Source organism: Electrona antarctica (assembly GCF_951216825.1).
Source record: "Electrona antarctica genome assembly, chromosome: 12".
Classification (NCBI taxonomy): domain Eukaryota; kingdom Metazoa; phylum Chordata; class Actinopteri; order Myctophiformes; family Myctophidae; genus Electrona; species Electrona antarctica.
In genome coordinates this window covers 39,332,205-39,347,609 of record NC_136793.1, presented here as the reverse complement: position 1 = coordinate 39,347,609, position 15,405 = coordinate 39,332,205, and the positions used below count along the sequence as shown (strand labels likewise).

General features: G+C 40.5%; 1 protein-coding gene across 9 annotated transcripts in view; it reads right to left on the bottom strand.

Annotated features, from left to right (window-relative positions):
- Nucleotides 1-1,107: 1,107 nt before the first annotated feature.
- Nucleotides 1,108-15,405, bottom strand: part of sorbs3 (sorbin and SH3 domain containing 3) — a 40,579-nt gene continuing 26,281 nt past the window's right edge. For all 9 annotated transcript variants that reach the window (XM_079515919.1, XM_079515924.1, XM_079515920.1 and 6 more), the window contains exons 7-21: nt 15,229-15,270; nt 15,030-15,117; nt 14,413-14,554; nt 12,356-12,409; nt 12,132-12,239; nt 11,430-11,485; nt 8,934-9,022; nt 7,976-8,037; nt 7,727-7,773; nt 5,970-6,084; nt 5,338-5,463; nt 4,188-4,739; nt 3,705-3,808; nt 3,444-3,550; nt 1,108-2,779 (exon numbers count right to left, since the gene is read on the bottom strand). In XM_079515919.1, the coding sequence (XP_079372045.1) occupies nt 2,718-2,779; nt 3,444-3,550; nt 3,705-3,808; nt 4,188-4,739; nt 5,338-5,463; nt 5,970-6,084; nt 7,727-7,773; nt 7,976-8,037; nt 8,934-9,022; nt 11,430-11,485; nt 12,132-12,239; nt 12,356-12,409; nt 14,413-14,554; nt 15,030-15,117; nt 15,229-15,270 (1,754 nt within the window). In that variant the 3' untranslated portion in view covers nt 1,108-2,717. The remainder of the gene's footprint in view (nt 2,780-3,443; nt 3,551-3,704; nt 3,809-4,187; nt 4,740-5,337; nt 5,464-5,969; nt 6,085-7,726; nt 7,774-7,975; nt 8,038-8,933; nt 9,023-11,429; nt 11,486-12,131; nt 12,240-12,355; nt 12,410-14,412; nt 14,555-15,029; nt 15,118-15,228; nt 15,271-15,405) is intronic.

Below are 15,405 nucleotides of genomic sequence, written 5' to 3'. Positions count from 1 at the left end.
GCCTTCCTTAGTTTTGCCTCAGTGCGCCACCTACAGACGTATTGTAATAGTTCAATAGTGCTCAAACTGAAGATAAGCCTTCAGTAGTACAAAAATACAAATTGAGTTGACGTTGACTGACTTGCATAGTTGCATCCGTTATTTGAATACTTTATTAACAGTTTGCAATTTGTACAGAGGTACGATTTACAATGATTGTTAAAACTAAAAGGTTTAACACAAAAAGCTTGTTTCCATTGTGGTTCCGTTCTGCTGCACCAGCACCAGCTTTTAAAACCATAGGCTACAGCAGCAGTTAACCCTCATTCTAAACATTTCCACCCCTATCTTGCCTATAAATGGGGAGGGGGGTTAAATCATTTTCTATTTGCTACATTAAAGCCTAATATTTCTACAATTGCTTCAAACATAGTAAACCAGTGCATAGCCTAGAAATCTAGGTCTCATATTATGTAGGGACTAGTCTACTGTGCAATCAAAGGCCAACTTTTGCATTATTTCGGACAATTTTCTAAAGCATATTGTTTTTATTTTTGAGGGGCGCTTGGCCCTCCTATGCCTAGCTTTGTGTGTTTGTGTGTACCCCATAGAGATACTGGCCGAGGGCTTAAAAAGTGAGGATAAAGTGAGGATAGAAAGGTGAGGAAGCCAAAAGTCATTGGCCGGAATGTGATGATGATAAGAGCGCCCCTCACTTCACACGAGTGTGATTTGTTTTTTATTTATTTTTACATTTAGGGAAAAAAAATGCCAATTTATCATTGAGGTGCCCACAATGTTTAGGTTCCCAGTCGACCTGTGTCCTTCAATATTACGTGTTTAAACCGTAATGAATTATGTCAGTCCAAAGGAATTTACAGTATACGTTCTCATCATTAAAGTTGATGCAGTACATTTGTATGACTACTGGCCACTAGATGGCGCACTTTAGCATAATAGTATTGTGTTGATTAAATTAAATGTTGATAACATAACATTGTAGCTTGTAATAACATTGATGGAGATTCTATGCTGTATAGTAGGTTAAATACTCTTCTAATATGTCTGCCAACTGTAGCCTAATTCTAACAAAAATAATCAAATAAAACTACATCAACATCATTTTGATATCACTCTGTAATTTTTATTCAAATTATTACAAAAAAGTATGCGTACCATATATTGAAATACATTGTTTTATGAGGAAAATATATTATACTTTTAATTTAAAAGAAAACAAAGGCTTAAAGACTGTACAATCATCTTTTGTGTCTACTAGGCCTACACGAAGAATCATTAACAGTGAAGTTGACATTGCAAATGACTTCATGATAGGATTTCTTAGTCAGTCTTGCCATCAAAATGGCCAATTTATTTTGGCCAAGTGAGAGTGTTAAATTGATAAGCAAAGAAAGTGCTGTGAAAAATAGCTATAGCAAACACAGTTTGCAGTAGAAACATCCAGTAGCATTTTGGGGTGTGTTTCTAAAAGTAATCTAGGGAAATGTTACAATTAATACAAACATTATTAAAAAAAATGCAATACATTTAGGACACCATTCATTTGCTGTGGACGGTTTATCAAGATTGTAGTAAAATGGATGGACAGTTGTTAATGTGATCTGACAGATGTTTTGGCTTTGAATCAGCATATCATCAATCTTAAATGTTCATACAACCTAGTCATTTTCCTTCTGATTGGCATTTCCCCTCTACATTCAAATTTGACATTCCTCTGCTCGTGGAGGGCATTCCGTTACAGAATTGATAAAGACGAAATGCCAGAATAAATAACTTTAAGACTGTTTTCCTCATAAATTTAATTTGCTCAAACATATTTTTATGGAAGGCTGGAAGCTTAACAAACATCACTGAAGCCATCTGTTCTTACTAAGTTACTATTTAAAGCACAAAGTTGTCTACCGATGGTCACATTGTTGTACGTAGCCTCGAATTCACAGGATACTTTCAAAGATCTGAAATACAATTTTGGGAAAACATTTTAAAGTAGAATTCATCACATCATCACGTGACATCAAAATGTGGTTCCTTTTCTCAGGCATTTTGTGATTTGCCATGGCACAGTTGGTGACAATAAAGCAGTCTGTAGCACCATACTGTGAGCACACACGCACACAGTGTGAGGGAATATGATATGACCACATGAGGAGTGTTGTTGTCCTTTGAGGCAGAATGTCAAATTTCCTCCAGCTGCAAATAGTTGAGGGACCCCCAAAAAATCCATTCTTTGTTTCTTAAAACAGTCTCATCGGTATTCGCTCTCTCCTCTCAAGTGGTGTACACTGTGTGTGTGCTCCACATGCCAAAGCTCTGTGGAACACGCACGCACGCTCACGCATGCACACACTGGGTAAGCACGCACGCATGCAGGCACACGCACACACACACGCACGCACGCACGCACGCACGGCACGCACGCACGCATGCACGGCACGCACGCACGCAAAGAGGTGAGGTGAGTAACCAGACAATGTTCCTGCTTTCACCTCTGCTTCTGGGAAACAGAGCAGAGCAGCTGTGCTGGTCTCTGGTCAGAGTGAACATGCAGGCCTGCAGACAAAACCAGGTTTGGGTGTGCTGGGTGCTACAGGAAGTGTCGAAGTGCAGAGCAAGGCTTGGTCATGAAGGCTGGAGTGATTAGCTTGCTGTTTAAAGCACACTGGACTAAATCGTATCAGTCCAGGTGGCTGGCTGTGGGCAGGCAGGAAGTGAGGGACTTAAACAGGTGCTACATAGTTCCCTGGGAAAGTCCCAAAGGCACGAGTCCGTTCTGACGTACCTGTGGAGAAACGCAATACGGGAAAAGTGAAAATAATGCAATACAAAGGAGAAAAAAACTATAGAGATACAAGCCTTACAGCGATGAAACATTGGATCACTCACAAGTACATTATTTCAAAAGATTTCCATAAATCTTCCCCCAGAAATGTAACAAAATCAGACCTGTCTGAACTGAGCGGTGCAACTACTTTCATTGTTATAGTTAATGTGTGCGAGTCCCAATCAGGAGGTTCACACGGCCACACCGTCCAACAGTGCCACCCCAGGTCACCCAGCACTACTGTCTGTACTCAAACGGACATACAGGTATATACATAGGGACGGATGGACTGTTAGTTGGAGCGGTTAGGCACCGCTCAAAAATAATAATAATAATTGATTTTTTTCTTCTAGAAATAGTGAAGCTAGCAGATCTACAAGCTCACAGGAAGCATGTTGTGAGCATGTAGATCTGCTATTTATTCAATAGGGCTTTGGTACAAATTTCTCTTTTGGGTCTCGAGCTGAAAAGGTTTGGGAACCCCTGTTCTACAGACAGTGTCTGCACATTCAAAGTCCATTGTCAGAATTGGAAGTAAGTCCTGTAATATTCCATTGAGTCCACTAGAGGGAAGACTCGTACACATTATGGTATTAAAAGGTCACCAACATTAGCTCCTTACCTACAAACCAGCCATCATCACATTTCTCCATTACTTGTACAATGTCACCTTCTCTCAACTCCAACTCATCAGCATTCTGTGGTTTATAGTTGTAAACAGCTTTGTATCTGAATTGGATAACACGGAACCAATCAAATGGCCTGAATTACTGATCCATTGAGGCTGCAATGATTGATTGAAACTATACAGGAAAACATGTGATTTTGGTTTAAACATAAATAAATACATAAATTATTAAATAAATGAATATCATACACTTACGGTTGGTTTGGAACCACGGCCGACCCAGTGTTATTGGACACTTGTATTTGGGGCAATGAGTTTACATGTGGATTAGACTGAGCATCTTGTTTTGCTATTCCACCCTAGAAGAAATGGAAACTTTATTTGATGTATACATTATGAAATATGATATTTTAGGAACCAGCGAATAATCCACTACTTGGACCAAAAAATTATAAATCCTAAATTATCCTAATCCTAATAATCCTAAAAGTTATACACTATTTGAAAAAACATAAAATATAAAAAAAGGTTATGGGTGACATTTAAAGTTATGAGCAATCTACATCATTGCTTTTCAAACTAGTTTGGATTTTGAGAATATAATCATTGTTGTTTTTTAAATACATCAAATATTACTGTTTTCAATAATGTAACAGTTTGGAAAGAAAGTCGTCAATTATACCAGTTTAAGTGTGTGATCATGCAGTGCCTTTCTACCGTAAAGCAGGGAGTGCAGACCTGTGTGATATCAGTGTATCTGGAGGTGGTGGTTGTGTCTGCTCCTACTCTGTGCAGAGATGCTGATGACAGAGCAGAAGGTGAGACAGCTCTGGCCACGGAGTTCTGGTTAGCTGAATACGATCCGCCCCAGTGGCTGTTCTGGCTGGTGGGTGAAGCGGGGTTGGAGGTGCCGTGAAGCCCGATACTGGCTGTTTCCCTGTATGGGGATGCCTGGGTGGGTGAGCGTGACTGTGAACCTGTGCAGCCGTACGGGACGGGTGAGGACGGCTTCAGGGGGGAGTGACTAGGTTCGGGGCTGAGGGAGGTGGGGGTGAGAGGGGAGAGCGGTGATCGGGGGCAGGGTGAGTGGAGCGGGCGTCCTGGACTTTGGGGCCCAGGAGAGCCAGGAGACATGGGACCTGATGAGTATTCATCAGTAGAGTATTTGGTGCGGGGCATCTTGTTGACCTGGACATAGTTGGCGGGGAAGATGCCATTCCGGCTGGTGCCTGGGATCCTTCCCTCTAGCCACTGGTCGTCAACACGCCTGGTCACACTGATCATCTCTCCCTAGAGGACAACAGCATAAGTCGCATGAGAAACACAATTTACCTCATAGGATAATTTCAACCCCCTGAAGCATAATCTCAAATTCAGAAGGCTATTTGCAAATGTATCTCAAAAATCACACCCGTGTGAACTGAGTGGTGTAATATAGCCTGACTGACGTAATGAAATCACACCCGGGTGAACAGGGTGAACATAGCAACCATGCTCATTTTTTCTGCACTAACAAAGCCAGTTGTAGGAGTGGTTTACACCACTCAAAAAATCACACCCGTGTGAACTGAGTGGTGTAATATAGCCTGTCTGACGTAATGAAATCATGTCTGACGTAATGAAATCATGTCTGACGTAATGAAATCACACCCGGGTGAACAGGGTGAACATAGCAACCATGCTCATTTTTTCTGCACTAACAAAGCCAGTTGTAGGAGTGGTTTACACCACTCAACAATAACAAAGCCAGTTGTAGGAGTGGTTTACACCACTCAAAAAAAGTAAGTTATATCAATGAGTGAATCAATATAACTTCCTCGTCCAGTTGAGCCCCATGACAGATTATGTAATTAATATGATAGATGATATGAACAAAGTCAATGCTCACCTTGCGAAAAGACAGCTCCACAGGTAGGTCAGCATTGAAGTTGTACAGAGCCACGGCCTCCCCATAGTCTAATACCTGGATGGTCGGTGACTTGATGGGAGTAGGTTTCTCTGTAGCGGACAGAATCTGCGGAAGGACGACATACCGTAGTCTATTTAGATAATAAACATTATGGTACTCAGACAAAGTGGTTAAAGTCCCTATCCATCCATTCATCTTTTATCATAATTATGTATTGTCCTGTATGTACTGCCCTGAACATTATGAAACGGGTCGGTCAAATCACACAATCTGATCGGTATGGTATAATGACCATATACCATGGTTATGAAGTCTGCCTTATTTGTACAGTTCTGTAACACTGTTACTGTATTTCTTCCTTTGCAACCAATTAAAGCTTTTTAATTTGAGTGCCTTTAACTTTTTTGCCATGAACTTTGTTAAATTATGATTTTCATGTTGCCATTTGGTAACTGCTTCATGTTGGGCCTAAGGTGTGATGATATAATATAACATCGCCTGTTGTGAGTTATTGCTTAATTGTATCTATCACTGCTGTGGAACAAATGTATGCAGTCCTTACTCCTTACTCAAAATAAAGACATAAAATAAATTGACATAAACATACATACCTCCACATAAGTTGTGGGGAAAATGCCAGCTCTCCCATGATGCTCCCCTTCAAACCAGTTAGCATCCACCTGTCTGTGAATGTAAACAATGTCCCCTTTCTGCAGAGTCAGTTCTCTGGAAAGAGAAAAGGGGGTGCAATTTTAAATAAATACATTGCATGAGGGGTGTACTGTTTTGATTACGAGAAACGCTTTCCCAATAGTTTCAAAAGTGAACCTTGCATGTAGGAAGATAATTGTACAAAATACTGTACTGTGTAAATGCATAGTACAGTGTATGCATTTGTAGCAGCTATACAGTATGCTACATACTTTAGCATGTGTATTTTAATACATCGAAAGGGAAAGACAGGTGGGGAAGGATTATCATTTGAAATGTCAGAACAGGTCAGCTCCATATATGGATAAGGGTTTGAGGTTTTTTTTTTTTTTGAACTTTGTTTTTATTTCAAAAAATGAAACACGAACAATGAAACAGAAATCAAACATAAATGTGAATACAAGAAAACAAAAATACATAACAAAAACAGAGACAATAAAAGAAATCAAAGAAAAACAGCTTGACAAACTTCAAAAACACAGCATTCCTCAGACAGTACAGGACAAGGCAGGGAACAGCAGGAGACACGACTCACAATACAATACAATATACAGCAGATATCCAACATACGAAGCATTTTTATAGACTCAACAACCCCTACTCAGCACTCTTAGACCTCTACACATACACCGAAACACCCAAGTACAATATTACAGAAGTCCATTTAAGTATGAAACTTTCCATTTTTAATTGTAACCTTGCCGTCATTTCCTCCATTATATAAACCTGCTTCAGTCTCTGTTTCCATTGGGTTATAGTAGGTGGTTTTACCTCCCTCCAATTTACTGTTATCATTTTCTTAGCAATCAGTAAAAGTATCCTTAATATGTAACTCCATCCACGCAACTCCTCGGGTATAATTCCCAGCAGAAATAACTCGGGTCCAGAAGGAATATTCAACCCCAAACACCTTTCAATTTCCTTTTTAACATTTTTCCAGAACCCTGAAATTATTGGACAATCCCAAAAAATGTGTGTATGGTCTCCAACTCCCCCACAATTTCTCCAACATAATTCTATGGATGGTGTTTTCACGTATGAAGAAATGACCAGAGGAGTATTGAAATATCTAGTTTTGAGTTTCCAATCAAATTCCTTCCACAACTGGCTATTTATTCCCTTGTGACAACCTTCACACATGTCCTCCCAGGTTTTGTCTTCAATTATTATATTTAATTCCAATTCCCATTTATCCTTAATGTACCATGTATTTTGAGAAACATCATCCAGTGCTTTATATAAATTAGAAACATGTTTTTTAGTTGGGAATTTTTTTTCTGCAATACCAATGAAATACACCTCAATTTCGTTTGGGGTTTTCCTAACCAGCTCTCTCTCTCTATGATCAAGGGTTTGAGGTTTGAGGTCAGATGTAGAGTTGCTGGCTGGCTCCATATATGCAGATCTAGGTGATGGTCCAGTCTTCTCTATGTATGGCTATTCAGGGTTTGATGAGGTCAGTGTCGTGATCTTCATATATGGAGATGGCCATATATGGAGTGTGTCATGAGGCGTGATGGACTGACGACCATATATGGTGGCGTGACGTGTCACGAGGCGTGACGACTGACGGCCATATATGGTGGTGTGACGGAGTCACTGAAGGAGTTATTCTTTTAACAAATGTAAAACACCATAATTACATTTTTTCACTCACTTTGGAGACTGGGCCTGGAAATTGAACTTGGCTCTTGCTGCTTTCATCTGTACAAAGAAACACAAAAAGGTTCATCATAGAACAACTGGAGCTCATATAACCTTTTATCAATTGGACTTTTGCACAATACGAATAATTCATTCAGACCACAAAGTGTGAAATACCAAAGCTTAAAACACATAGAAAACATGGGGGGGTCACATTTCACAGTTCACCAGACCTTCAGTTACGATGGTCTCATGAACATACCTTCTTCTCCTCTCTCTTGGCTGGGAGCTCCATTGTGTCATGTGCTGGGGAGAGGTGTTCTACTGTAGAGCAAAATGAAGGAGGCAAAACACAGCAGATATAAAAGCATTCAAGTATATCAAGTACATGAATGGTCAGCAAGATGGTTTCTTATTAAATACATTTTTCCAAACTTTATTTTGGAACCCATTGTTGTACTGGAAAAGTAATCAAAGCTTTACCAAGTGCATTTGGTGGAAGGAACTTAAAGCTGGAAACAGTTCACTGCATGCTATGTTAAGTATACAAATGTTTGCAGCTGGCTCTCTCTGGACTAATTTCCAAGAAAAACTATTGGATAAAGCTAATCTTTAATCAGGTCTTCCGGACAAATTCCACTTTCCTCTGTTTCGGTGCTTCCTCCCCGCCCATGCAACCTCTGTTCCTATACTAATGCCAGGAGACCTCTTCGTGCCTGCATCAACCTCATACAATCTGTCATACCAGTCAAGCAGACAACAGAGGCAGTGAAAAGGAATCATGATTCCATGAGCGCTCTATTGAATTACTGGAAACTTTCATCAAAACATATTAGATTAGAGACTTGATTACTGTACTGTACAGTAAATGTCTTGTAGAGGATATCAATGAACTCAACTGGAACAAGCACATCATTCAAGAACTGGATCATTTAATGATGCAACTGTACATAAAGCATATTTGTAATGGATTGTATTTGGCCAGCCGGCCGGCCGGCCAGTCAGCAAGCCAGCCAGTCAGTCAGTTACTATTACTATTACAACTATTACTCTAAATAATACCACTCAGACCCAGCCATGGCAGAGATTCAACTAAAATACAGACTGCATGTCTGTTACAGGGAACAGGGAAGAGTGCACAATTATATGTAGACCTCACATACTGGGATATACTGTTGATGGTCACATTGTTCATTCTCTGCTAAAGAACACATCTTTACCATGTGTGGGAGCTGTGGCTGTCCTCTGAGCTGGAGAGGATGATGGGGAAATAGAACGCTGGAGGGGCTGCTTTGGTGCTGTCAAAAAGCTGAGAAAGAGAACAGGAGGAAAGAATTAATATAACAATGATGCTGTCTGGTCCCTTCAAAGATGATCCCACTCAGTGCTCAACGAGAGGGTCCCTGATAAGAGAGTGTGAGAGAACGAACGAGTGTGTGTGTGTGTGTGTGTGTGTGTGTGTGTGTGTGTGTGTGTGTGTGTGTGTGTGTGTGTGTGTGTGTGTGTGTGTGTGTGTGTGTGTGTGTCTCACTCGCTCGTGCACGCACGGACGGACACACTGCATCTAGTTAGAGTAACTGATCAGACGGAGAAGAGATGGATGTTTGTGAATAGCCAGTACATCATGCAGATGATAGTACAGTAGGTGTCTCCTGCAATCAGTCTTCTTGACTGACTTTGATCCTCGTGAAAATGATTTGCCATGCTTCAATAAGCACATATTTTCATGTTCATGGGTAGACTAGGAGGTACATAACCTCCCACAGTGGTGATGAGATGAACCGAGACATTCATTAAACCCGAGTTTACTACCCACAACTGCCAGTGATATGCACTCATTATTTTTAAAAGTAAAAGTATCAATACCACAATGTTACAAGTAAAAGTCCTGTATTCAAAATATATTTAAAGTCCCATAGTACTCAAATAATTCGAGAATGTGTCTACGGCTATTTTCGAACAGCTGAAGTAAAAAAACAGGGCTTAATTGGTTAATGCATGTTTTCTAATCTAAATTTAAAGTAACTTGTAACAAAGATTTTCCACTACTTGTAGTGGAGTAAAAAGTACAATATTTACCTCTGAGATGTAGTGGTGTAGTATAAAGTATTGAAATATTTACATACTCAAGTAAAGTAAAAGTATAGTATTTGAATAAAATGTACTTAGTTACTTTCCTCCATTGGTTGTGTTGCACTACAGCTGGATACAGCTGCCTGAAGCCAAGTAACTTGTCTGAATGACAGGAAGCAGTAAAAAGCTACGATTTTTCCCCATTTCACATCTCCTTAGCAACAGGCACATTAACAGACCCCCTTCAGCCACCTGGTAGACAAGTGGTCACTTGGCAAAAACACATGATCTCAACCTAGCAAACAACAAAGTTTGAACCATCCCGGAATGCAGTACACACTGGGTAAACAAAAAAAAAAAGTAGAATGCTGCCCTTGTCAACCAACACATATTACACGTCAAATAGTTACCACATGAACCCTACACTATTCTGGGCATGTCATAATTGGCAAACATTTGGTGAAAAATCTGAAAATAGGTAAACATTTGGGAAAAAATATCTGATCTAGCTCAACACTCATAACGCATCGTAAGGTTGTAGATCAGCTATTTTTGGTGAATACATGAACCCAATAAGACCTGAGGCAGATTCTACAAATGGCGTCTAAATCAGTAGTTTAAAGTTTTCACACTTTCAAGATGTTTCAGACATTTTCAAAAATTAACAGATGTACAAGGGCAAGCTTGTATGTCTGCTATTTTTGAAGAGTCAAAGCTAAAATAAAAAATGACACAGATGCTTTGCGGTTTTAATGGGTTATGATAGAGGGGGAAAGGTTTAAGTGGTTAAAGTTCAACCACATTTAGGGCAGAATGTCCAACGAGCCACATGCGTACAAATCACCAATCCAACTAGGAGAAAGTAGAAACCCCTGCACAGTTTGGGGAGGTTCCTTTGCTGTTTGGCAATGGTCCATAATTACTGTTACTGTTACTTTTAAATAGCAGTCAGCAGTATATGCATGATGGCAAGTTTTCAGGTATTCTCACTTGATGAAGCAATACCTAACTGGATTAAGAGGCTGGGAGTTGGTCTCAGATGAGGTCAGGTATGTGGTGATTAACCCAAGCCTATCCATTAACCTGTCCTGTTTTTAACATGACTTGAGGCTGTCTGCTGGATGCAGACACATAACACACAGAACAGACAAGCAGCAGGAAGTCGCACTACAAAACATCTCTCCAGAGTCACATGACTTGCATTTGGTTGGCATTTCATTACTCTTAACTGAATAGCTTCTGGGCTCTAGAATGGAGGGGCAGTGCAGTACGTATTATTAATGGGAGAATGGGAGAGTCCCACCCTTTTGTACCAAAACAACTGTAATTAAACAGCAGTGTGACAAAACAAAACCTGAGCCAATACAATACAGTGTACAGCAGTCTCAATGGTAAACACTGAACTTTTATGCCTGATCTGATGCCTGCAAAGATTTGCCTTTCTTTTCTTTTTCTTTTTTATATAAAACTAACAACCAATGACAGGTTATGAATGAGTGGCAGAACAGCAGACACAATACAAATGTGTCATAACATCAACATTGTTTTAAAAAAACATAATATTAAAAAACCATATGCTATATACATACTTTTACTAAATAAAGTAATCCTACCGGTAGTAATTTCATACATCTGTCACTCACTTATCCTGTATGATCCATGTCCCCACGGCAGGTCCTGGGTCAGTGCTTCGGGCTTCCTGGAAGCAGAGGTTTGCATTAAAATGCTGTCCACCGCAGCACCACTCACATTACTGGGTCTTAAAGCACTGAGGAAATCTCACAACAACTTAGAAAAGAGTGGAGGTGGTAACCACTCCCAATGGAGGTACTGTAGAAATCCCCTGGGTCCTACACTCCTCTGAATACAGGAGGAGGTACTGCTTAGAATTTGTTTCAAAGCATTTCTTTTAATGTGAAGTACAATTACATCACACAAAGCTGATTAAAATCAAGCAAGACTCAAGCATGGCAATCAACTTCATTCACTGAGGAGGACATCATTCAAATCTCCTTCTAAAAACAAGCAACAGTCTGCTAAAAAAGTAATAAAGTAGATCTATTTCTGTCAGCGTTGAACAAAAAAAAACTGATTCATGGGCAGGCAGATTTGTGTTTGCTGGGGACTTCGGGAGTGGGGAGGGGAGGTTACAGGCAGGAGATTAGGATAGAAGGCTCATCCAAGTGCAAGACGGGCAGGAGAAGCAGAAGGTGGTCACTCTGAGACGTTTGGCCTATCAGGTAGGTGGGTGCAGGTGAGGGATAAAGTTTGAGTAAGGATTCTGTGTGATTGGGAGCAACGGGGATGCTTCAGCAAAGAGATTGAGGAGGAGGGGGGCTCAGTACCTCACCCGGGCCTCGACGCTGCTTCTTCTGGGAAAGCTTCCGCTCCAGACCCTGGATCTCCGAGTCCAGCTCAGCCTCAAACCGGCTCAGTTCAGAGACCAGGCTGGCCTGAGCCACAGCAGCGTTGGAGTCGAAAGGGTAAAGTTAAACAACTAATACGTAATTAGATTATTTGGAGCTAACCAGGGCTGCTTTTAAAGTATGTGGACAACACTGCTGCTCACCTCTATCGAGGGGGAACGAGGATTCTCAACTTGTTTTCGCAAGGGCAGATGATCCTAAGGACAAACAAACAAACAAACAAACAAACAGTATTTAGAAGTTGATATTTGAGTATTTAGTACAAGGAGCTTCTCAAGGAGAGAGTTTTATTTCAATGTTTTAATTAAAACTCTGCTGAGACAATATAAGGCGATTAAGATGCTAGTTGTACAAGGAAAGTATTAGCAAGCCATTGATATAAAGAAACAACTTGACACTACCGGCACTATACTTTATAACCTCAATCTATTATATCAATTACATTAATTGCATTACTATACCACCTCTATTATGTGTCTATTTGTGTTTTGTGTTTACAAATATTGATATAAAACATGCATTCATTTTCTAATACGATGGCATATCAAAAGCAACGACACTTATTTCCCATGCACAAAACAACGATTTTAAGAACTGTGGTGGAGAGATACTAGCCAAATACATTCTGGATCTTTGAGACAGCTTGTCAGGCTGGATCTCAGGTTGGCTTGTATAGACATCAGCACAAACAAGGGCTCAGGAAGCGCCCACAAGTATGTTTCTTCAGTCCAAATTATAGTGAACTTGATTTACTTGATTTAGTCTATAAGCACTATGACCGTCTGCCAAAGGCACTAAGAGGGCCAGCCAAAATTCCCTTCCTCCCTACTTTACAAAGACTTATGGGGTAATAACCTAGGCTTCCATCACATGATTCTATCAAGTACTTCTTTAAAAGGTTTGGCTGGACAGGAACCACAGAGTCCCTGCTCTCAAAAGTTTTGTTTTTGCATGTTTCTTGGCTTAAAGTATTTATCTTAAACACCCAAGCCTTTCCCTCAGTCAATAGTCATCTTCACTCTGATCACAACTCATGATGTCATTGTGAAGAGCTGCAGCACCTGATATGGCCTGTGTGCTCATTGGTTTTTATAAAGCCCTGTCCAGTGGGGATGGCAAGAAAGGACGACAACCCCTTCTTTCCTGCCATCTAAAGGAAATTAAATAAGTCTTCATGCTGTGAGCCATTACTCACCACAAGAGGTTAACACCATAATACGGATCACAAGACGCCTCAGCTCCCATGGGGGAGTGGAAACAAAGATTCCTTCTCTTCACACGCACAGACGCTCGGCTCAATTTGCACCAGATCTGGGACATTGTGACAAGAGCCATTCAAAAGCTAAGGCCCAGACAAATGCTCTGCTCTCTAAATCACCTGAGGTATTTATACACGGGGGCATGTACACATACCGTACACAAGAAAAGGTGCACACTCAATCACTGTACCTCATGCACACCAAAGATGATAAAAGAGAATCTGTGACACAGCCCCAGCAATGAACAAACATACAGGGTCATAGTGCCACTGTCACCAGGTTGTAAATTACTTATTTATAGTAGCATACCAAAAAGTAACTCATGTCTATGTATATAATTCTATGAGAGAATGGTACAGATCTCTTTCAATAAAAGCAGATACAAGCACACAAGAAGAAGGGGCACTGACCACTGAATGACCTCACCTAAGAAGACTTTCAATTGCACTCAACTGAAACATTCCTGGGGTATTGACACAACTTAATCCATAGCAAAAAGGTGACCATCCTGTTTCACCCCCACAAACTCATGGTGAAGGAAGTATTTATTAAGGTTTTACCAGGCATTTCAAATTTCAAATCCAACAATCGCCCATTATTAATCTTAGCAGCTTGGAGTATACAGTATATGAATAATATACAGTATATGCATATATGAATTGCAGTATCTCTAGTAAGCCAGTAAAAAAACTGCACCACATTTGAAACATAACACATCTCTAAAGCCAAGCTATTGTACAATGCTAGATTTAATTCAATTCAGATTTTAAATTTATTTACATGCTTTTTATTTTCCTTTCTTTTTATTTCTTTTTAGGAGACACGAGGAAAACAAGAAAACATCTTTCAGAAATGACATATGCAGGTCACCACTAGGAAACGAACATCCTGGATTTCTTTACTAATTGGTGTGACATCATGGCTCTTTGGAATGGCCTCACCTGGCTGTGGTTCTCTGAGGTGGTGTTCTGTCCAGGCTCAAAGTCATATATGCTCTTGGGTTGTCCAGGCTCAAAGTCATATATGCTCTTGGGTTGAGGGTGCTGCTTTCCTGCATCTGACAGCTTATCTACATCCTTACTCCTGAAAGACAACTCCCCAACAAGCAAGCAAGCACACGCACACGCACACGCACACGCACACGCACGCGCACGCACACGCACACGCACACGCACACGCACACGCACACGCACACGCACACACACACACACACACACACACACACACACACACACACCGTGGACAGCTATTTAATCATCGTTTCATTGTCAGTACCTGTAACAACAAATCCAAACTTGCCACCCCCTATTGCTCACAGGCTGGATTGAAGCTGGTATTCACATAAAAGTCAAGGCATTCTTCACTTCCAGACTTTCCCAGGTGGAAGGATCCAAGAACATTTAACACGTAATCCTTGTTTTTTTGTCGTTATATCTTCAGGCTCATCAACCCAGCAATGTGTAAATGTATTGGCAACATCTCCAGTGTTCATTTCACTTGGTTAGACTAAGGATTTTAGAGTGTACTTGAAAGAGTGACAAAGTTTGACTAAACTCACCAATCAGGGAGCGCTCCATATGGGGTTAATCTAAAGAGATTCTTGTCTGTCTCGTTCCCATCTTCTGAATTGGCAGATGACTGGATCCCTGAAGAACAGAAGAATAACATGCAACAGTTATGGTGAAAATAGATCTATTATCTAGTCAACCAGGACTGTAGATGCATTTAGAATGTGGTAGTGTAAGGGTTTTACTGACGTTCAGATGCCCATCGCTTTGCATCCTCCAGCTCCTCAAGTTCTGGTAGACAGATAGGGCAAGAAGGGTTTAGGTACACTACTACAGAACAATGGAGTTTACTTAAGTGCACTAAAAGTCATTCAAATGTAACCCTAACCCACCACTATATTTCACTTGCAATTACATAAATTGTCA